Source organism: Hippoglossus hippoglossus, chromosome 15, assembly GCF_009819705.1.
Source record: "Hippoglossus hippoglossus isolate fHipHip1 chromosome 15, fHipHip1.pri, whole genome shotgun sequence".
Lineage (NCBI taxonomy): Eukaryota > Metazoa > Chordata > Actinopteri > Pleuronectiformes > Pleuronectidae > Hippoglossus > Hippoglossus hippoglossus.
This window is the reverse complement of record NC_047165.1, coordinates 21,515,012-21,539,402: the sequence shown is the minus strand read 5'-3', so window position 1 is coordinate 21,539,402 and position 24,391 is coordinate 21,515,012. Positions and strand designations below refer to the sequence as shown.

The 24,391-nt window shown below is 42.6% G+C and overlaps 1 protein-coding gene across 4 annotated transcripts in view; it reads right to left on the bottom strand.

Moving 5' to 3' along the window:
* Positions 1 to 5,236: 5,236 nt before the first annotated feature.
* The window catches only part of sertad2b (SERTA domain containing 2b), a 39,565-nt gene continuing 20,410 nt past the window's right edge, over positions 5,237 to 24,391 (bottom strand). For 2 of the 4 annotated variants that reach the window (XM_034608477.1, XM_034608480.1), the window contains one exon: positions 5,237 to 9,294. In XM_034608477.1, the coding sequence (XP_034464368.1) occupies positions 8,013 to 9,290 (1,278 nt within the window). In that variant the 5' untranslated portion in view covers positions 9,291 to 9,294 and the 3' untranslated portion in view covers positions 5,237 to 8,012. The other 2 variants (XM_034608478.1, XM_034608481.1) reach the window with 2 other exon arrangements.

Below are 24,391 nucleotides of genomic sequence, written 5' to 3'. Positions count from 1 at the left end.
ACAGGTTTTTCAGTGGATTCTCAGTGGTCAAGCTGCATTACTGGTAATGTATGTTCCAGTCTTCACAAACATTTTTGATTTTGTATTGGTAATTGTTTTTTATGTTGTCAATTCATATCGTTGGAATGAAATCTTCACATATATGTTCATACCTTTTTACGCAGTTTCTAAGATTATCGTACAGGAATATAAAAAATTTGGATATGTGAACTTTTAGAGAAAAGTTTCTAGTGTTTCATAGAAGAACACTCAGAGGACTGTCGTGTTTTAATGAGAATCGCTGTACAATCCAAATTAGGAGCAGTACCTAGACGACAGACATGGAGAGAAGCAGCCCTCTGTCTCGTTGCCTCTGGTGCTGTCATCTGTGTTGTCCTCAGTGACCTCAGCTCCACTGTTGCTAAGTTGAGCTAAACTTTCCCTCCCTCCGCCAATAGAGACAGACTGTCCCCCTTCCCCTCACAGCTGTGTGGCCTGAATGCTGGAAATAACCCCGGCCGGCGGATCAGGAGTCGTGGCTGTTTAACAGTGGCAAATGTTGGCTCTGTGCCGCTGTGAACTAGAAGGAGGGAAAAAGACACAGGCTGTGCTTTATAGTGGAGCTGGTACCAACATTTATTAAAGCTCAAATCTGATCCAGTCAGTGGGATCCACCCTGATGACCCTGATGTGATGGATGGGATGCAGCTCTGCAAAAACATCATCCTTGTTCTCTGCAGTAACAAGTAAACTCGGATTCAGACTGATGTTGCAGAAACCTGTGGATCAGTTTCCACATGCTGTGTATGGATGAACCCTGCAACTACATGTGTGAGGATTTAACACTCAGAAAAAAATGATCTATCTATCTATCTATCTATCTATCTATCTATCTATCTATACATCCGTCCGTCCGTCCGTCTATCTTTCTATCTGTCTATCTAGCTATATATCTGTCTATCCATCCATCCATCCATCCAACCACCCACCCATCTGTCTATCTATCTACCTACCTACCTACCTACCTACCTACCTACCTACCTACCTATCTATCTATCTATCTATCTATCTATCTATCTATCTATCTATCTATCTGTCTGTCTGTCTGTCTGTCTGTCTGTCTGTCTGTCTGTGAGCTGAGTTGACTATTAGATTTAATCAGGCGGCTGATGCTTATTGTAGTATTTAGTGTAGATTGTTTGACATGAAATCATACATAACATAATATAGATTTATTCAAAGCTCTTGTAATTATGTTTACCCTCCTGTGATGTGGTGCTGAGCAGGTAGTTTACAGCAGGTTTATCAGAGAGGGACCACAGCTGCCTGCTGCACCTGAAAAGAACAGTATAAGAAAAGTGAGTGTGAACCACTCAGTAAAACTGCGAGATGATATTTTCTATGGGTTTTATCATTGCAGACGACACCCTTCAAATACCCAGCCAGGACCTGATGAGAAACCTTGTGCTGGGATCAGACGGGACAGACAGCCTCAAGCTCCTGAACATCAGGCCCCACGCTGGAGCAGCAGAAGTGTTGACAGGTGAGGGACAGGGTGAGAGTCGCACCTGAATAACATGTCAGTCTGGAGGAAAAGTCTTTAAGGAGAAGCTCAGAGAGGAGAGGAGCTGGGACAAAGAGGCTGCTCCCAGGTGAAGGGTGCAGGGTGAAGGGATCATGTTTTTAGGCGACGGGACAGGGCATCAGGCGTAATGCACTCTGAGCTCGGCTGGTAGGAGAGAGCCCGTCTCGTCTGACGGGAGCTGAGGTGCTTTGCCCTGCAGATGTAATTGAGGTTCCTGTGATCTGTTCAGACGATGCATGGCTGCTCTGCCCCCTGCGGTCAGTATCTCAGGGGAAATGTGTGCACACAGTTAGTACTACAAACCTTAAGGTGCTCTGGAGGCGTAGAAAATGATCACCTAGTAACATGTTCTGAGAAGCGTGTGAACATGAATCTCCAAAAAGTTAAAGAAAACATGATTATTCTCAGATGCTGAGCATTCATCCATCTGTCATCCATCCGTTATCTACACCACTTAACCTTTAAGGGTCACAGGAGGCTGGAGCCAAAAGATGCTGAACATCGTTTTCTAAAATCTTATGAGGGTGAAAGGAATATAATCATTTATGGAAGACATCATTATAAAAATCTTTTTAAAAACAACTTCATTTTTACATAATGATGCAGTTGTGAGATGATTATCAGTTCTTGATCTTCACTTCAGCAATATAATAATCAATTATATTTAAATATCAGTTCACATATACTGCATACAACCACCTGTCATCACTGATTCCATACTTACTGTAATGTGATAACAAGCTGAACAAATTCAATCACACCTGAGAAACACCATCCACGAAACAGTCCCAGAAGGCGTGAAGCACCACGCACATGTTCTAACAGAGTGTAGAGATCTGCTTTGGCCAAACCGCTGCTTCTAAGCCTAAGACTGAACTTCAAAATTAAAGGGATAGTTCACCCAAACATAAAAATTCACTCATTATCCGTTTCGAGTTGAATTTGATTGTCAGGGATTCCGGACACTTGGATTTTTTGTTTCTGTATTTTTTTTTTACGTTTAAAAAATTGGTCACCGGTTACTTCGATTGTATTGAACTTGCCTGCAGCCCTGTTTACCCCTGAAACTCCAAAAGTGTCCAAACACTTCACCCACCCCTCCATCTGCATAGTGGTGAGTGGATAATGAGTGAATTTTCCATTTTTTGGTGAACTGTCCCTTTAAGATAACACTTCACTATCCATTATTTTTTCCCACATTCTATATGAGATGGTACCGATTCATCTATCTATCTATCTATCTATCCATCTATCCATCTATCTGCTGATCTACCCTCACTTTCTTCTTTTAATTACTCTTACATTGTCAGGGTGGGGAAAGGTGTTTAGGTTTTTTTATGCATATACTCCTATAAAAGCACAAAATATAAACAGCATCAATTCAGTTTTGAATGATTTGTTGTGTAAGGGATGTTTTGCATGACCGAGGTATGGAAATTTGGTCACATGATGTTGAAAATAAACTAAGGAAGTGTTGAGTTGAGATTATTTTGTCAAAGTTACAGAATCAAATATGATAAGCACAAACTAACCTCAACCTATTTAATATGAACGTCCCTGTGTTTGTGTAAATGCACATGAAATAACAAACTGTCAAACAATATTAGAAAGTGAGACGACACAAGACTTCTGCTCTTTTTACAGTTTATTGTATATATATATATTTATATATATATATATATAAAACTACAAAAGTAAGACTGTTTTAAATTCACAGACAGCTGTCCATTTATCTCATATATACACGTATATATATCAGGATTCAAATGTGGACTGGATATACATATACCAATGTGTATACAGTCGACATCTGGATGCCAATACAGTGATCAGCTGATAGTTTCTCTCTCTCTGTGTTCTATTGCATAGAAAAAGGCACAGCTCTGAGGTCTGTGTAAAATACAGCCTTTGTAGAGAGTCAGCCTCGACCGCGCTCAGTCTTCCGCGGCTGACTCAACAGGTTCGGTAACAAACACTGATCAAAAAAGTCTCAGGAGCTCGAATGTTGTTCATACTATGTACATTACTTTTGGCATTGAAGCGTCTATGACAGGCTTTGGAGTCTTGACATCTGAAGGTTGGAGACGGGTTTTTGAGTATTGCTGCATTAACTGTTCGCCTTCAACTGGAAAAAATGTTGAAAAAAAAAAAAAATCTGAGTACAAAAAGATGTAAAAAGTTGTGGCTGCCGACCCACAAAAAAATAATCAATAACGTAGCAACAAACAAACAAATAAACAAGATAATATAACTACCTATGTATATAAAAAAAATGGCTTCCACCCATAATTCCACACTCAGATACATTCCTATCTGAAGTACATTCCTACCACACATTCTGTACACGCATTTACAATCCAAATGTTCACTTCACATCCAAAATAAATATATTTACACAGAAAAGAAAAGAAAAAAACAATATGAATAAATAACTTCATTGACAAAAAAAAAAAAACAAGCACTCCAAAATTCAAACATAGTGAAAGAAACAAGACACAGTCGTCTATAAACAACATGAGTTGGTGCTGCTGTCTGCTCGGCTCACACACTCTGAATTCAGTTCCATTGCAGGTCATATACATACGAGCTGAGGTCAAGTGTCAAACCTCTGGGAACCAATGATCCTCCACTGTTTGAGTTTAAAGCCTCACTGCTGTTGGCTGCCACAGGAAGATGAGTCAGGCTGTAATGCAGATAACACATTCTGTCCCATTAGCAACACTGAGTCCCACCAGCTGGGACCTCTGCTAGAAATACCATTATCAGACCGTTTTTCACCATGGAAAGGCTGTGCTGAGAGACACAGAGGCGTTGAGGGTTTCTTGTGTTTAATAGTCACTTAATATTTTGCGACGTAAAATAAAAACTGTTGGTGAGAAACCCTGCTTTTCAGGACCATGCATTGTGTCAGTATACGGTGTATTTTTCTTATATTGCTGTGAATATCCAAACAAATGTAGATGCAATGTGCACAATAAAGCTGCATTCATTAATATGTTTATATCCATATCAAAACTATAATGCATGATGTGTTTATAGTGATAAACTTGCAGATCGTTACCACCGAACTTTCAGTTTCGCTTCATTAGAAGGAACACATCAGTTACTTTTAACTTATCGCTCTGGGAGTTGCTTTTATTGAAAAAGCTCTGATAAACTCACTAAAAGCAACAAATTGCAGAGAAATCCGGAGATGAGATGTTGGGCATAGTGGAGCATTCATGTACCAGCTAGTGCTTCCTTCAGGTGTTGGTGGAGACCACAAAGGAGCAAAAAGGAAAGTTAATATAAGTTATCAGGTGGCAAAAGACATGAGAATAAATTAACATTAATGTGTATTAGTTAACAAGCAATATATGGTAACATAAGTGGTAATACATGTTGAAATGGCACAAAAATATCAACGAATGCAGCTTTCAAAAGACACTATTTTGCACAAATATCCCACAAACAACTGAAATGCACTGAACATGAATAAAAGAATCTCAGGGTCCCAATTTGCCTATTGGTTAAAATCTGATTGCACTGATTAATTGATGTCAAAGAGGGAAGGTGCTGAGTCATTGCTTTCTAAATATTGCATACTTTTTGTTTTGCTGTAGAAACTTTAAAAAACACTTTAAAGTTAAAATCTGAACTATCTTGTGGTTCTGCAACTGGTTTGACTTTGAAAAGAATAATTTTACATCTGCGAATTTGAAATTGCCTGTGTCCACTCCATGCCTTTTCTTAGAGTCAACATACCGCTATGCTGGTGCCAATGTGTTTGTCCTTTTCAGAATGGGTTGCTTATAAATTATGGCTACATATGTGACACTGCTATTCACACACACAAATAAATGCTTTTAGTGGGGCTGGAGATCTGTTCATTCTAAATGGTCATCAGTCTTATTAGCGTTTTCCCCCGTTGTCCAATCTGATCAATTTAGAATTGCGTGCCTTTGATTGGAAACAACATTGATGGAGGAGAAACTAGAGGTGGCTGTGGCCAGATGCTCCAGGCAGGTGTGGAAGAGGGTTGGTGCTGTGCTTAAGATTTCAGGTGAGTTTTTTTTCATTTATTGTAACTGTACAAACGGTATTGGTTGCATAAAGCTTGTGGTTCGAGTAAAGCCAACATCAGCCCACTTTTAACGTCATCGTTCTACAAGCTGCAAGACACTTCTGAACATATTGTAGCGATTGACAGCAGACTGTCAAACGTCCCCGCACTCATCCTAAAATAATCTGTGAAGCAACCATCACCAGCGGAGCTCCTGGAGCAGCTGGTGATTCTGTTCCCCATGTACCCACACTGATCGTTTCTGATTTGTTTCCCTGTGCCAAGCAAATTATTCAAAAATAGCCTATCATCCTCTATAGGAGCCAGAGCAAGTACCCTCTGCCTGTAGCTTATACATTTAGATAGCATGCACAGATCTGTGAGTTTACTTCACAACAAAATCCGTTTTGCTTAAGACAGGTGATTTGATGGTTGCCTAGCAACAGTAGGAAAAAAAGCTCTGCATTGCTCTTTTTTTTTTTTTAAGTGTTGGCTTCCACGAAAAAAAAGCAGCGCGGCATCTGATCGGGGCCTTGGGTGACACAGCAGTTCTCAGCCTTTTGCCTCTGCCCCACAAGCACCTCCATGCATTTTTATCCAGTAAGCATCACAGCCAATATCCACATATGTGACTCGAGTAAGGAAATGTGTGTGAAGAGGAGTTTCAGCTTCAACTGATAGCGTACCAAAGAAAAGGCTCAATCGTGGACACAGCATTTGCCTGGTAAAGAATTCATACTCAGTACAGAGACTTTAGGATTCTAAGGAGACCAATATTCGCGATGCTGGACTTTGCCATCACATTTAGTCATTATGTACTAAATATCATGCATACGGCTGTGTGCAGGGGAGGTTGTGTTTAGACTCTTTTGCATTGTTGCAGTTTAAGTTTCCTACTTGAGCGGAAAATACACATTCAAATTATTTACGAGACAGATTTAGTCCTCCTGTTATCGTATGTGTTTCAATCATCCATGAGCTCTGCGGTCAACCTCAGCACTGGGGTTCACGAAGTGCAGAGGAGCTGTAAACATACAGCGTGTGTGTAATACTGTATACTGTGCTGTAATTTGTCTGTCACTCATGATGCTAATTCCATGTGACCCAAACCAGAAATAAGGCATTTTCCCCCTAAAATATTCAACTTTCTTTGTGTGATTCTGAGAAATTCTACGGAGTCCCCCTGGAGCCACTGTGACTTCCCCTGCAATCTGTGCTCGCTGTTTTGTCTTGGGTCCAGACTGAACATGTGTTAAGAGCCTACAGTGTGTGCTTAGGTTCCACTTTTCAGGTCATCTACATGTGACTGGGAGGGAAGAGTCCGTGCTGGCGCTGCCCCGCTTCCAATGTCAACACATCCAGCTTTCCTGTGGGTGTAGCTCATTTGAATTCTGCTGTAACTGAAGCATGATAACTAACCCATATGCCCGAGCTCATGTAAAATAGCATCCAGCACAGTTATATGTGCCTGCCGAAGTCCTGAACTGAATTCATACAAGAACATCTCCTTCAACCAACAGTTTAACAAACAACTAGGCAATGTATTTAAGAGCTAATCCCAAAGCGTAATTAAAAAGCCGAGCTAATATGTAATGTAGCACACTGATAAAACAATGTCTTTCTCATAAAACATTTTTTATGCTTGCTTAACAAATAAAACATAGCATCTGCAATAAGATAAAGATTAAATAATTATTATTTGATCGTTAGAAATTGCCCTCCTTAATTATAGTTTTAATACAATACAATAATTTAAAAGAACATCGAGGAGTGACCTCGCTAGGCTGTTAAAGTGAAAAGACTAGAAAAGAAAAAAATACTGTAAAAAACAGGAATTGAATAAGTGGTCATTCTGAAAGGCACTCGTCTGCTAAAAGCCATGGATTCAGTGTGTGTGTGTGTTCACTTGTATTTCTTTACCTGTGAGACGTAAATGTCCTCACAAGGATATAATGACTGCAGAGTCCTCGAAAATGAGGACAATGTGACAGTCCTCTATATTTTCTCTATTTACAGTTACTCTTCGGGGTTAAGGCTTAGGTTCAGGTTAAAGATTGGAACTAGGATTAGGTTGAAATTAGAGTTAGGGAATGAAAGGAGTCAATGGAGGTCCTCACAAGTATAGAAATACAAACTTATTTGTGTCTTTGTTTCCCAGTTACTTCATTTCCATATTTGGAAAGGCGAGCACAGTGCATGCACAGTGTTGTGTAGTAGTAGTAGTTGTCAAAGTAGTACGAATTGACATCACCATCGATGTTTACAATTACCGATCTTTGAACAAAGTTTAAAAAAAACAAACATAAAAACGACCAAGACGGCCCCCAAAGCGATCACAACTTTTCATTCCAGTCTGTTCTCCAGATCAAACCGTTTGTGTGTTTCTGACGTGTTGGTGTCCGTGAGTCACGACCCCACCAACACCTCCATGATGTGGTCCAGTTCTGTCAGATCTATTTTAAAAGGCTGATTGGCTGAAACCTGCGGGGCGGAGCCGCTGTATGGTGACGCAAGCGATTTGAGGAGGTCGTCTGTCGTCACCACCGGTGACAGTTTGGCAAGGCCCCCGCTTGCCGCCACGCCCACTGCCCCCGTTGTTGTACAGGGGTCAAAGTCATACATGGACGTGTCAATGTCGGCAAACAGGACATCATCCAGCGCCAAGTCTGAGAGAAACCCCGAGGGTGAGGCAGAGGAAGGAGGTGAGGAGGGACAAGAGGAAATGTCTACTAAGCCACCAGGGGGCAGTGTGGGCAGATTGTCCATGGGCCGGAGCTCGGTGCAGCGAGCTTCAGCTAGCAAGACGCTAGCTGCCTCTGGTTTAGAGCCCATGGTCCTGCAGTCTCTGGGTGGGGAAAGAGGTGCTAACTGGGAGGGCCGGGTGAGTGGCGTGGGAGCTGGGGAGGTAGTCACGGTCGTAGTATTAGCTGCTGCTGTCCTTGTTATGGCTGTGGGAGGACCCAACTCTATGTCACCCAGCGTGGAGGGGAAACTGTCACTGGACGAGGCAGGCACAGGGACCCTGGGGGACACCTGGCTCAGAAGTGCCGAAGGTAATGTGGGACACTGCGCTGGGGTAGGCGACAGAGGAGGAGTTGGTGGGGATGGAGCACAAAAGGTTGAATCTCCTCCATCCTCCTCCAGTAACGAGGCTGGAGTGAGGCAGGCTTCCAGAGGGGCAAGGCAAGCCTCTGCACGGCTGGGGCATGCCTGGGACGCCTGGCAGTTGGGAGGCACCATTGGGTGGGGTGAAGGCGGTGGAGCGATCGCCGGCATCAACAACACAGAAGGCTGGGATACCTGTGCTGCTGCTGCCGCTGATAAAACACCAAATGAGGGCGGCGCCTCACGGAAGCCCTCATCCATGGGGTCGTCAGGTGGCGGTGACGGTGGCAGGAGTAGTGGCCGCAGTGAGCCCTCCTGCTTGAGTTCCTCCTGGATGCGCCGCAACATGTTGTTGATAAGGACACGGCGCTCCAGGCTGGGCTCGCCAAGCGGCCGCTGGCTGTACAGCTTCATCAGCGAGATGTTGAAGATGGTCTGGCGCTGCAGGGTGTAGGACACCTTAGACAGGCCCTCTGGGCAGAGGCTTATTCCCCCTCCCGCCACCGACGCCTCCAGCGTTTTGCCTTCCAGCCCCTCTTCATCCTCGTCCAGCTTCCGCTTCGCACCTTTACCGAACATATATCTGGAAAAAGACAGGAGACAAGAGTTGATTTGTCACTGGACTTAGAAGACATTATAAAAAAACTGATTCAACTGATTAGTTTTGTTTAACCTACACCCCCCCCCCCCCCCCCCCCCCCCGTCAGCATTAGATGATCCGTGTCATCTCACTCAACCACAGATACCGTTTATTCACCAGTAAAGTTTTCAGACTGAAACCCAGTAGCAGCTTAACCGTGGGTATTCAAGAATCTGCTTAAACGCAACAAGCTTACTGCAACAGGGGATTTAAAAAAAACATACATTGAAACCAAGAGCAGCTGCATTGGGAACCTTGCCACCACATAGGGAACCTCAGCACACACATACCACCACACTCAGACACACACACACACACACACACACACACACACACACACACACACACACACACACACACACACACACACACACCAAGTTATGTAATAGCAGCGCTCCCTGCTGTACCACAGGATCATAGGCCAGATTTAAAGCCCAGCCCCCTCCACCTCTCCTGCCATATTGGAATAGCACATTGACTTACATGGTGAGGGGGTGGGGCAGGGGGGTGGTGGTGGGGGGGGAATACTGTGTGTGTGTGAGAGAGAGAGGGAGAGAGAGTTATTCCCTTAGAATATATGAATATATTCCAATAGTGAAATAATAGATGCCGCTACAGATCAAACTATCTGGTGGTGAAAGAAAGAAAGAAAGAGAGAGAGAAAGAAAGAAAGAAAGAAAGAAAGAAAGAAAGAAAGAAAGAAAGAAAGCATCGCTGCAGTGAGTTTGACTCTAATCCAGGCTGACAGGCTCATGCAGCCAGTCGCTGTCTACACACACACAACCACACACACACAACCACACCGCGCATGCGTCTCCTCATACACACACACACAGGAAGTGTGAGCTGCAGGCCCAGTCACCACGACTGGTTGGTTGCCATGACAAACAGTGTCAGCTGGGAATTCACCCAAAGAGATGACAAAGAATGGGATGGGGGAGAAGAGGAGGAGGGGGGAAAGAGGAGGGAGGAAGAGGAGGAAGACGGGGAGGAGGAGAAGTGAGAGGAGGAAGTGGAGGACTAGGTGAGAGATTGGTGTGGAAGAGGTGGGAGGTGAATGAGCAACACTCTCCTCCCAATTGAAATAAAACTGCTGCTGCGCTGCCTATGAGCAAGGCACTGAAACCCAACTGCTTTTTAACCCAAACTTTTGGAAATGGCTCATATATGGTGCAGGTCTGTTAGATCATTCAATGTACATGTAGAGTTTCATAATAACATTTTGTTGTCATTGGGGGGATGTTTTAAAAAGCCTTTGCCCATTTGGTTCCTTTAACTTGGACACAACTACAGGAGCTCAACATTATCATATGTTAGCTAAAACACTGGCACTTAGAGTCGTCACTGTCCATTGCACTGGTTATTAACTATGTTGACTCAAATTCAACTTTTCAGTGTGGCCGTCGTATTTTAAGGTACAGTGAATGGTCTGATTCTCATGCAGCCGAATGGGACACAAGAAACTGTCTTATCAAGTGAAGTAAGTTTTATATCGATTCAAAGAACACTCGTTCTTTACACTGGTTGGTTGCTAAGCTATGCTACATTAAGCACCTCCTGGCCTTCCATTCCATTCATAGCTTACACACAGATATATGAGACTGGTGACTTTCTCATCAATCTCTAAACAGGGCAGCAAATAAGTATGTTCCCCAAAAATGTTGAACTATTCCTTTAACTTCATCCATCAGACTCATTCATTCAATTCAATTGTATTTGTACGGCGCCAAATCACAACATAAATTATCTCAGGGCACTTTACATAGTGAGGTTGAGACCTCGTAGAATCATTGAGAACCCGAACAAGTGAAATAAAAGCTGCAATTGACATCAACAGTGTGACAGCCGCCATGACAGAAAAGACAAAACAAAGGGCAACGCATATGCTGACATAAAAAATGTAATGCTACAACTATCTTAGCATCAGAGCGCTATAAAGAGTAATATAATGGTATTGACATATACGGGTATGCTGGTCAATGAAAAGGAAGAAGAGATTCCAGTACAGAAGTGTGGATGATTTTTTGGAGAAGTGACGCCATTTGCCATGTTTTAGTATGTTTTTGTTTGTGTTTTCCCTGCCTGTATTTATATTTGAACCTTTTTTTTAACCTCATAGCTGCCAACCTTGACCAGGACTCCCTGGCAGAAGACGTATTATATCTTAATAGTTAAATAGAGGATGAATAAAATAAAAACCTATTAATTACGCAACATACATACATGTTCCTGGTTTAATTAGAGGATTTCTTTACTGCATCACACAAATCAACACATATTAACATTACCAATTGATGGATACTTCAACTGCAATAAGAATGAAGCAAATACAAAACAATATAGAGGCTTTGTTCATATATCATAGGACGTGTACTTTTAAAACACGTTTTCATACTGTTTTACACGGCCTGTAGATCATGGCCTCCACATTCTTCATAAATATTTCAACTTCATCACTTCCTGCTTCTGTGGCTCATTCAAGATGTCTTTTGTGATGTTTTCATTTGAGTATTTAGCTCAAAGCAGAACAACAATTTAAAGCCTAGGATCAAAATAAAAAAATGTTTAGGCATATTTTCGGGAATATTTGGTGTTTGTGCCAATTTCATGTTGTTGTTTAGAGCTGTGAGTTCAGGCTGGACACACATGAAGAAAAGGGACATGGGTGCATGTCTTAATGAGCGAATCCTGGCACCAGTTACCTGAATTATTGATAGTTTTTTTCTCCATCATTTTCATAACCAAAGAAGAGATGGCAGCCTTGCCTGTGTTGTCTTATTGAGAGCTGAGCTCTGGGAGGTGCAGAGCAGAAACCCCTCAGTGCTAAATGTGAGCTACAAAGATTCAAACCTATAGAAGAAGCACTAAAGAGGCTCCAGACTTTCAGCACTTCTTTGGTGCTAGAAAACTGGATTAAAAATGAATTTACATGTACGTTAATTTAAATAATCTGTAGGTTTCTTTGCAGCAGTGTATGGCACGTCTAGGAAAATGACGAGAGAGAGAGAAACAGAGAGAATCAAAGAGTGAGCAACAGAGTTACTTTCAAAGCAGTTTGCGGGTGTGTGATTGAGAGCTGAAGCAGCTGCACATGTCTGACTCACTGACTCATGGCAGTGTGTTTAGTATCACACACACACACACACACACACACACACACACACACACACACACACACACACACACACACACACACACACACACACACACACACACACACACACACACACACACACACACACACACACACACACGGAGCGGGGCTAACATACCAGAGGTGCCCCACCCCTTACATTCCACTTCATTATCCTCCTCTTCCCTTTCCTTCTCCTCCACCTCTTCTCCTCTTCGCTCATACATTTCTCCTTTCCATCTTTTCTTTTTCATCCTGACTCAGGTCTTAGGCTCTAACCCTCCCACCTCCTTCCACTGACTGTCAAAGTTCACAGGCCCAGAGCCGTCCTACACCATATGAGCCATGTCTAGAGATGATCACACCAGGAGAAGAAGAAGTCAAAGAAAGAATAATAAATGAGTCAAGCAAAAAACGCAGAGCAGCAAAGGAGGACCGCGCTCCAAAATGGAGCCAAAGTCATCACTCAAGGTCACTGTGACTTAACGTGCTGCTGTCAACTATCTCACAAAGTAGTGTCTTAAAATTACCTTTTTCCAAAAGGTTTTCCATGAGCTTTATGTTGGAAAAAGCCTATTGAGACCTTCAAGACGAAAAAGCAAATGAATATAACCAGAAACCAACCAACCTGCAGTTTTTGAAGGTCAGTGCTAATACTGATATTTTTAGATTGAAGTTCACAATAGAGCTTTTTTCCCCAATCTTCATTACCTTCAAATGTTGGCAATTCAGTGTGTACAATAGAAACTATTACTTAATCAATCAATGAATCATATCAACCTGCATCATATCAGAGGCTGATAGCTCAAACTGAACAAGGTTCTACTTTAATAAAAAGTTTAGTATCTTGAGGAAAATTTCTCAAACTAAACACTTGCCCAGAGTCTAAAACACCACCAAATATCCTGATAATAAAAACACCAGAAACCAACCACAGGCCATAGTGTGGTTGGTTCTTGTGAAAAATAATCAGAAATGTCTCGACAACGACAAAGCATGTCTCATTTGTCTCATAGAACTGATGAGAATTAACGACAATTGATAACGACAAGATACAATCAAACAGCATCGTAAACTGAAAAGTCAACTTATGTAGATAAGACTACAGGAAAATGATTGACAATAGGATGTGGGCCTTGATGGTAAAATAATAATTTAGAGCAAAGAGAAATGGAACGTAAAGAAAAAGTAGTTACTTTTAACAGATGTGAAGGACTGAAAGGTATTAATTGAATCACCAACATGTGTAAAACATATCAAACATGAATGTTTCAATCATTTAGAGGAGAGTTCCAGTGTGTGTGCATGTATGTATGTGTGCGTTTACCTGCCAACTGTGCCTGCAACCACACTTCAGACATGTGGGCTGAGCATATTACTCCAGGAGCTGCCTTTAGTGTGTGCGTGCGCGTGTGCGTGTGTGTGTGTGTGTGTGTGTGTGTGTGTGTGTGTGTGTGTGTGTGTGTGTGTGTGTGATAGTGCAGTGCTAGTGGATGGACTCTGCAGTGATATTATGATCCTGTAACCGGATACGCTGGTTTCCATGCCTGAGCTGCACATCCACCCCTCCCCCTCACCTCTACATCGGGCTATTTCAGGTTCTCTGGATGCACAAAGTGTGGACACACACTACGCACTGCACTGCTGCAGGCAGGCGAACCCAACACTGTGTCGTACGCTTAGTTCAGCACTCACATGTGCACGAAGGCGCACAGCGGGCGACTCGCGGCTCATAGTCATGACTGGACCTCCGACTGACTGACTGTTCCTCGTCACTGTAATGCATCCAGCCCTGCACATGAGGACGACATTGCCACAGTCACTCTGTGTGTATGTGTATTTGTGTGTGTGTGTGTCTCACACATACATACATAATGTAGAACTAGTAAACACATTCCAGACAAACCTAGAGGAAGAAATGAGTTGTAGTGTTTGCCTGATCAGATCCACTACAGTAAATATCAGCTACGCTTCCACAAACAACTTAAGATACAGTAACACTATGACGATAGTCACTTCTACTGTTTCTACCACTGCTGTTCGTACTACAGCTCTGTCTACTAAAACTGAGAATAAAACTATTTTATGACATTTGTAGAACTTTCAACTATGCATCAGAAGTACCACAACCACATTTAATCAACAACAATCACCATCAGCACCTCACCAGTAGTTTTTTCACTGAAGAAATCTTGCTCTTTAGCAAGCGCAGGAAAATACAGGGTATGTGCCTTTTCCAACAGCTGCACGTCCCAGTGTGTGTCTGTGGTGCTCAAAAGCCTGAAACCTGGACAGGACACCGTGCAACTGTTCAAGATGTATCAATAAAACAAATCAGAAGTGATGTATGTGGTTTAAAAAGGGAAATTCTGATAGGAGATCTGGTGATGGTGGATAGAGTTCAATTAACGTGTTGGGTTATTTTTCTCAAGTGGCTTCAAGCACTTTTGCAGCCAAAGTTTAAAAGTTAAATTAAAAGTTAAATTAAAAATAAAAAAAGTTAAAAATGAATATGAGCTACATAATAGTTTAGATTACTATTAGTTTTAACTGCACAAGTTGTGATATACCCCAGGAATTAGCTGTCTGCTTGAACCCAAACGGTTTAATTTATCTTTAAAACACTTTTATTTAGATATGGCAGAAATTTAAAAAAAATTATGTAACAACAGAGGAAGACAGATGGTAGAGTGTCTAAACCAAAATAAACAAGTCAATCATGTGGCAGGAAACAAGTGTGTGAAAACTACAAATGTGTGTGTGTGAGTGTGCGTGTGTGTGTGTGTGTGTGTGTGTGTGTGTGTGTGTGTGTGTGTGTGTGTGTGTGTGTGTGTGTGTGTGTGTGTGTGTGTGTGTGTGTGGGGGGGTGTTTTCCCTTGTAGTGATCAAAAACGCTCACATGACAAAGTCAGTTGGTTATCAGACAGGCAATTCACTACGATCTCTTACATAATAACAGGACTGGTTACAAAACACTACAGTTCCAACTGCGTAACACGTAGTATCTCATTAATAACCGGACTCTGGCGTGAGAGACCAAGCCCAGGGTGGATTCAGAGACGTAAAACAAAACCGAAGGTGTTTGTTCCTTAGGTTTGATGAATCATAATTCATTTTTAAAGAGCAATCCTCATTTTGTTGACGCGGGAGGAGATTCATCACACTCTCATTATGAGCAGTGTGAGAGTAATGGAGAGCAAAGGTCAGGAACGAAGAAACAGAGTAACTGACATGTAAACCCTTACATTTGTAGTTACAAATATTTAGTCGAACCTCTTTAACACAACTAGAAAAAACTCTCAGGACAATCTACTAACTTTCACTAGCACCTCAAGCTACAGCAAAACAAAAATTATGTAAAAATGATATGATCATTCATTTAGGATTTATAACAGCAACTGTTATTTAGCTAAGGGAACATGGCGACTGGGAATGTCTGCTCAAACAAGCACCACATTTCTGTACAGCCAGTTCAGCAAACACTATGAGTCAATCCTAACAGAGCGAGGTGACAGGTGCTCGCACTTTAAAGACTTGTTCTTTGGGATTAAAGGTGCTGTTACTTAAAGGCACAGCCCAAAAAAAGGAAACACCTCGTTTCACTTTAACTCAGGATGACACACACGGGCGTCCTACGTCTCTCTCTCTCTCACACACACACACACACACACACACACACACACACACACACACACACACACACACACACACACACACACACACACACACACACACTTAAATCTATAAATAAAATGCAGAAGAAGCGAGCAGAATTAGGTCAGCAGACGTGTCCACATGCAGGTGAGTTTTCCACTCTCTCCACCGAGCCGCTTCAGTTAGAAAACCCAGCCTGACACTTCCAGTGACAGAGCTACAGGAATCCACATCCTCAATATATCTGGAGTACACAGTCATACCCATCTTATTACTGCAGCATGTACTGTACCAACAGCAGCATCCGACTTTTACCACGGTGCCCATCTTGAACGGCAGCACCGGCTCCAGTGCTGCAAGTGTCATCATTCTTACTGCAGGCAGCACCCTTATTACTTAAGTATAATCCTTATCATTGCAGTACACGCCTGGTTACTGTAGGTGAAGCCATGCGGCTGCACTAGGAGCTTCATCCAGGTATTCAGAAACTGAAGGTATGCAGTATACTGTATAGGAACCTGTCACAGCCAACAGACTCGCTTTTCACTGTAAATTCAAGCCTTGACCATATAAGCCTGCAGCTGTCCCCTCTCCCATACTTCCCAATACATCTTCATACCAGGGCCTACAAACCAACACCTAGAGATACTGTGTGTGTGTGTGTGTGTGTGTGTGTGTGTGTGTGTGTGTGTGTGTGTGTGTGTGTGTGTGTGTGTTAAAAATGATTTTGTTGTAGTGTGTCCAAAATCTACAATTTCCCTCCGAGCTCAATGTTGATTTATTGAGTCTGAAACTAATAGCTGCGAGGTGGGAATATTTTTGAATAATAAAAAGGGCTGCATCTTAAAACTAAAGGCAGAATGTTGTTTCCATTTTGTTTATATATTACTATTGACTTTTTGCACTGCCTTTTACTTTACCTCTGCAAGTCTTAAGTGCAGTATCTATCTATCTATCTATCTATCTATCTATCTATCTATCTATCGAGTAGTAAAACTAATTGCTATGTCTCTAGTTGGAAATGTTTTCCTAAACTCTAAACGAATCAGTGAAATTTAAACATTTTGAATGTCTCCTTGACACCTGAGGGGTTCCCCACTGTGGTTATCTGCTGATCTCCGGTGGAGGCCCAGTTGTGTAACTCTGCATCTGTCTATTATGCTTGGGTGCTCTGCCCTGGCTCCTGTACGGTGGGTGCTGGTCCAGACGGGACCTCTGGGGTGACCTCCGAGCAGCTTGTGGATGGCAGCACAGAGTGGGGGGGGGGGGGGGGGGGGGGGGGGAGTGCTGTGTATGTGGTGCATGTTATGAAACAGAGGGGCCCCCCCCCCCCCCCACTCACTACAATAGCTGAGATGGTCCCAAACACTGGAGAGCAAGTCACTTCACACATTTCACGATAACACCCTTCAGCAGGCTGCAGGATCTACTTAATGTTTAAGAAAATTCATAATTATTATTATAGCTTTTTTAAATACACTATGTGTCCTTGCAAATGGGCATTAATGCAAATGTGAAGTCCTTCTTCTCTGTGCTGCTGTTGACACAGGACCCTGTCTGCAGATGTGCAGCCTCCAGCACAACATCTGGCCGCACATTGACTCTCAGTGCATGGAGGAGGATTTCAACACATTTAGGTCCTTTTAAGTCATTTGGAAATCACTTGTTAAAGGTAGAAGAGCTTCACTGCTGCAGCTATAAGTCGATAAGACGACCCGCTGGGCTGAAACAGCGTGTGGCCGGAGGCTGCGAGTGTTTCAGCGGGACTCTCGGTGTATTTGGGCTTTTTAAAAAAAAGTTTATGGGACAGACTTTCCTCCGCGGCGGTGAAGTGGAAAGTGGCGGCCGCTGCCTCCGCTGTGAAGCCGGACTGAGTGTTCGGCAGGGCGGGACACAGGTCGGGATTCAGGGTGAATGGAGGAACCGCGAGTGACGAGAGATATTTAACATTTAACAGGAAAACTTTCCCCGAGCCAGGAGCCCCGCTCCAGCCCAGCAGCACGGAGACCAGCAGCCAGGAGCCGCGTCTATAATTCATTACAAACACTGGCACCGTCCTTTGACGCGTCTCCTCTGGTCGCCTGTCTCTGCCTGAAGAAAAGGTGGAAACGTCGTCTTACCGTGTGCAGGAGGGCCGGAGAGAGAGGGAGAAACATGGAGGGCGATTTAAAGTCCTGTCAGCTGCAGGAACACGAACCGTCCGAGCTGCCGGAGACTCTGACACACAATGGCGCTGACAGGAGGCGGAAGCTGCTCACAGGACCGCTGCTGCCTTCACGGACCGCCGGACACCACAAGAGCTGCCCGTGCCCGTACATCCCGCAATCAGAGACTATGCAATAATTATACATCTATAAATAATGGTATTCATTATATCAAGAAAATTATAATGCATCATTTTAAAGCTAATTTAATGCGAGAGTTTTAAGAAAATTCACCCCCGTGTGCAGTTGTCACGAAGGAAGAACTTTGTCATTGAGACCGAGGCTGTGTCCGAAATCACCCATTCATGCTTCTGCGTCAAAGCTACGCCGTAGCCTACGCGTAGACGTGTACCCTACGCATATCTACGCCGTACGTGCATCCTCCCTGAAAATGGAACGACGCGTCAAGGCCACGCAGACCACAAGAGCGGTGATCGGTCCCCTTGGTCCGACAGACTCGCCACCATTATTTAATTGAGTTGATGGAGCGAACACATGCGACGTCTTTCTTTTCTTCGTTTCAGTTCTTTAAGAAATAGAAATTGCTCTTCAACATCTATCGGCTCCAACTCCAAAACGAGCCACTCGTCATTGTTCCGAAGTAAACAGAGATGCAGAGAAGTTGTAAATAAACAGACACTCAAAAAGACACTCAACACCAGCATAGAAACTCTACCACCACTAGCGTTTCAGCGGTGTGATTGCTGCGCGACTCACACACACCTACACACAACTATGAATGCTATGCCCCGTGCAGAGGCAACGTGCATACCTACAGCGTAGCTTCAATGCAGAAGCATGTATTAGCCTTAACCCAGACTTCACTATGTAGGGACTTCTATGTAGTGGACTATATAGTGAGCTCATCAACACTTTCGGACACTACACTGTGCATTTTCTCTGTTACAGTAATTACATCATTGTTGCAGGATTATAACATAAAACAAAAATGCCTACTGGTGTAAAATCCCACAATGCATTAAAAGTTGATTTTACACATAGTTTCAATATTTATTGATTGAACATATCTAAATGCAGAAATAAACTTCATTGCCACAGTTTGTGTTGTGATGCTGTTCTCTGCTCGTATTTGAATTTGTATGACAGGTCAGGCTGTCCCTGCTGCCCTCTCCCCTGTCATCTCTCCACTGCAAGCGCAATGCATGATGGTATGTATTGCTATTGGTTAGTGATCATCGGTAATACACAACTATTCACGATGCATTGTGGGAAACAATGACTCCACTTTATAGTGTTAAAAATCGGTGGCCACTCCAGTTTTTTTGCACTTCTGCTTTGAAAACCAGTCCTTAACACTTCACAGATTTTTGCTTGACATAACTATATGTATTAAACAGGCTATAGCCTGGTGAAATATTGTACTTAAATAAACAAAAACATGTTGGGATGCGTTTACTACTTTGTAACTAACTATTTTATTTCTTTATGCTTATATTTCAATTCTCAATCTCTGAGAAACTCTAAAGATTGGAGGCTACAGTCGTCTCTCCCCTTATGACTTGAAAGAACATTTTCCAGATAACGTTTAATCTACAGTTAATTAATTCATACGGATACATATCTGACAACCCATTTGCTCAATTCGTCAGTTATCCTCCAATAGTAATGACTGCAAAATGATGGTCAGGACGGGAACCATTTTGTTATGGAGAGGTGAATTTCCGAGGGGCACCTGAACGTAGCAGGAGAAGCTGAAACCGAGCAGCTGCCCCGAGAAGTGGCGTCGTCGACTTTGCTCCGCCCACACACACACAAACACACACACACACACACACGCACACACACGCACACACACGCACACACACGCACACACATACACATACACATACACATACACACGTACACCCATACACGTACATGCGCGCACACACACACACACATTCTGTAATATTATATCTCCCCTCTCTCTTAAGTTAATTACACATTAATTGAAACGTTTTGAAAGTGCAAAGTGGAGGTAATGTTCACGTTATTCTCATGCTCTTACTTATTTTTACAGTGTCATGCTTTTAATTTTCGAATATCTTAAAGATCTTCAGTGTCTGCCTGTGATTCCCGGTTTCCTGACATGCACTGAAAACTTCTCATTGACACAGAGATAGTAGGTGGTCACAGACAGAAATGGGTCTGTGGACTGTTGGTGCTGATCAGTAATGTCAGTCCTGCCCTGCAGCAGATGGCGGGGTGGTGTCCAGTAAACCCAAACAAAACCCAGCAGAGTCTGCACACATGCAGACAAAAACACCAGCGGAGCATCCCGGGGCAGAAAATGGGCATCTTGGGCCGTTTGTGCCCCCGATGCCCCCTGCTGCACACTCACCCAGTTGTGCACTGATACACTCACAGACACAATGCAAGTCTCCCCGTTATTTTTCTTCTTCCCCAGACAGGCTGCCTCTTTGATCAACCTGCTGTCACAAATAGTTCCATCTATTAAAGTCCAGCCTTTACAAGATTCAGTTTCTGGGACTGAATCTTTCAGTTTGTCCTCTTGTCAAGACATTCGCTGTGCACTTAAACTGTCAGCTGTAAAATCCTGATCACAACAGAAGGTGACACAAAAAAACCTCATCCATGCATCTTTGCAAAATATTCCGAATGTGTTATTGTTCTCCAACATTAATGGAGCCACGCTGTTGCTAGGAAGTTAATTCTGATCCCTCCAACTGAATCCTACTGAACCCAAAAGGGTCACGGCAAGAGTTACTTTTTGAAGATTACTTTTGGGTCCCAATATTTTACTACCGTCTGAGCCTGAGAGAAAACTAACCAAGCCTGACCTGAATATGAAAGGCATTCTCTGTGTTGTGTCTGAACCTGACCCGATGCAGTTAAAGCTACGGTTGGTAATCCTGGAAAAACTAGCCAGAGCAGGCTCCACTTTGATAAACACATACATCACACACCCTGCCATCATCCCTCTCGCTGTACCTACGCTCCCAAAACACGTGAGTGTGCACTGACTGACAACTGTTAGAAAATGACTCTATATTTATTGATGGCTATCAGAACCTGAAATGGATTTTAAAATATATATTTTTTTGAAAAACAAAAAAACCCAAATGATCAACCAGACCATTAATGTAAGCTGCACTGAGTTTGTTTTACCCTGTCCCCTGACACAAATGGCTATCGCATGTTTTCCCCTATTATAGCCAACGAGACTTACCCAAACCTGAATATCATTGCAAAACTTTTTTCCGAACCTGGCCCAGCCTGTAAGAAGAACACAGTAGAGTGATTTGGAGGATACTGAACCAGACACTGTACTCAGGACAACTGCACAGATACAGATAACTGCACAGTTATAATGAAATAATAATGTTGCATGATGGGAATGGGAAATTACTGCAAAAGAACGGAAAAGTAATCCTCAAACAAAACTCGCCGTTACTCTTCGGTGGCTCTGTAGGATATATTACTTCTACTGAATTTACTATTCAAATACTGTTGTGACCAGTCTTTAAGTCATCATTGGCTGAAAGTTGTAAGACACAAAAACTTCCATCACTGGACTATATGACATGTATGAGTGTTTTTTTGAAAGGTTAAACTGACTAAGCAGAGGAGACAGCAGAGCTTAGAAACTGCTGCTCCTACAATAAAACACAGGAATTTGATTCTTTGCAACAGGGATTCTCAAAATATCAGACATGAGACGTCAGCGGGAGTCCTCTGCTCAGAGGCGGGTTACAGTCTGGGGAACGGTAGCTCTGTGCGTGCATGCGTATACGTAGCTTCTGTGGTGAATGGAGATCTGATTTTAGTGCTGCGTTCATCTCTCCGGCCTCTGAGTTGACTCACGAATGCCGAGCAGCAGAGGAGGGATGGCTCTAAATAAAGATTTCAGGTCAAAAACAGGAAATGGCTCAGTGAGCAGGGAGGGCAGGGCCATAGCAACACCAACTGGAGAGCTGCACCCACAACATCTCTAGCTCTCCCTCCCTCTCTGCCTCCCTCCCTCTATCTATCTTTATTTATTTCTCCCTGGCTCTCCTTTTATTTCCCTCTCTCTGTAAAATCTGCCTGTTCCTTCTCTTCTTTTCATTCTTACCGTTGCTTGACTCGTATTCCTCCTCCTCTGCTTTGTCTTTGTCTCTCTTTTTCTGTGTTTTACTTCCATTCTCTGCATGTATTACAGTTTTTCTCATGTTTTAGCTGAAACAGAAATATCTGATGGAAAAAGGTCACCAGTTTACGCATTAAAACCAAATAACGATTGTTTCCGAGCGTGCCTTACAAAATGCAACACAGTCATCAGCATGTATGTGAACATACCAACAACATGTGATGCTACAAAGCCACTCTGAAACCAGTAAGTGCTTAATTCTGTTGTTGTGATGTTCTCTTTGTTAGCGTTCCTCTGAGCATGTATCAAGTTGTGTGTGTGCGTGTCACTATCAGTGTGAACCTGACTCATGGTGAGTTTACTGGGCTCATCTCCCTCCACCCCACCTCGGTGCATGAAGCTACATGTTGCTCCCATCCATCGCCTTGTTGCACCTTTGGGTGGCAACTCTCTGGTTTTGCGACTTGCACCAGAATTAGTTTGTCGACCATCATGTTCCATTTATACTCGCTGTGACACCTCACACTGTATTCTTGTATCACTAAGGTCTATAAATTCACCAGACAGAGTTAGTGGTTAGTACATCACACAAACCAGAGTAAAAGTATGTTATTGACTCTATGAGGCATTTAATAAATGCAGTAACACAAAGCTAGAAGTTTGTATTGTATAATAATAATATAATAATCTATCTCTACTACTTTCTGTTACTGCAACATTAACCACCACCTTAAAGGCTCAGTGTGTATGATTTAGGGACATCTAGTGGTGAAGTTGCATGTTGCAGCTGAATACCCCTCACCTCACCCTCCCCTTCCAAACATGAAAGAGAACCTGTCGCAGTCTTCAGTTGTCATAAAATCTCAAAAGGTGTTTAGTTTGTCCAGTTTGGACGACTGTAAAAAACATGGTGGCTTCAGTAGAGGACCCACTCACTAAGTAAATATAAAGTATTTAAATAGAAAGGACCCATTCTAGGGTAAATAAAATAAAAATGTGTATAATTTAGATGAAACACACACATGAAACATCACCAGGATTAGTTTATATTAAATTCTTGCCAACGATCCCTTTCACCTCCATATTACACACTGAATCTTTAACTACTATTACTACACAGTACAAACACCTACTACTAGGCTACAACAGATAATAGTACCTCAACTTTTACAATGACAGCTGCTGCTACTATCATCACTGCTGTACCAATATCTACAGTTATTACTATAGCTGCTTTCAGTCGGTTGCTGCGGACATTCTCTGGAGTTTCTCCTACCTACCCCTAAAAACTCTGGATAATGTATATATGTCCATATTGAAAATATTTAATAGCAGTGACAAGTCAAACAAGACAAACAATAGTTTTAGCATTATTCAGTCAACAGATATGGTTTCTGTTGCAATTGAACCTGATCTGGTGAAGTCTCAAGACGATATTTAGACAAAAGGGGTAGGGCAAGGAAGAAAGAAGGAACTCACCTTTATGCTACACAAATCAAATTTCGGACTTTTCTCTAATTTGTGCTTTTATTGTGAAAAACTAGGCAGTGCTCCGTCTTCAGGCCTTTAAAACTATCCTGAGGGTTCAAACTGAAAAGATCACACTATGCTGTGGTTATCTGTAACTCAGCTGTATGTGACCTGTGATACGAGGTCACAAGTTGAAATTGTTTCTCTTTTAAGCGTCACAAGCCATGATGTCATCAGGGTTATCTAGACTTGGGCATTGGGATGACGGAGTTCCGCTCGTGGTGAAAACTGGGGGCATGGTGCTTAAGACATGTGGGCTTTATCAGACACGGATGATCTAACGGAAAAGTACTATCATCATGCATTGTGGGAAATGTGACATTCAAGCTTTTTTGTTGTTGTTTGCTTTAGTTTGACTGGAGACTAAACGTGAGAATAACTCTGCAGGTGTCTTTTTGAAAAAGCCCACACTAAGCCATCTAATACAGC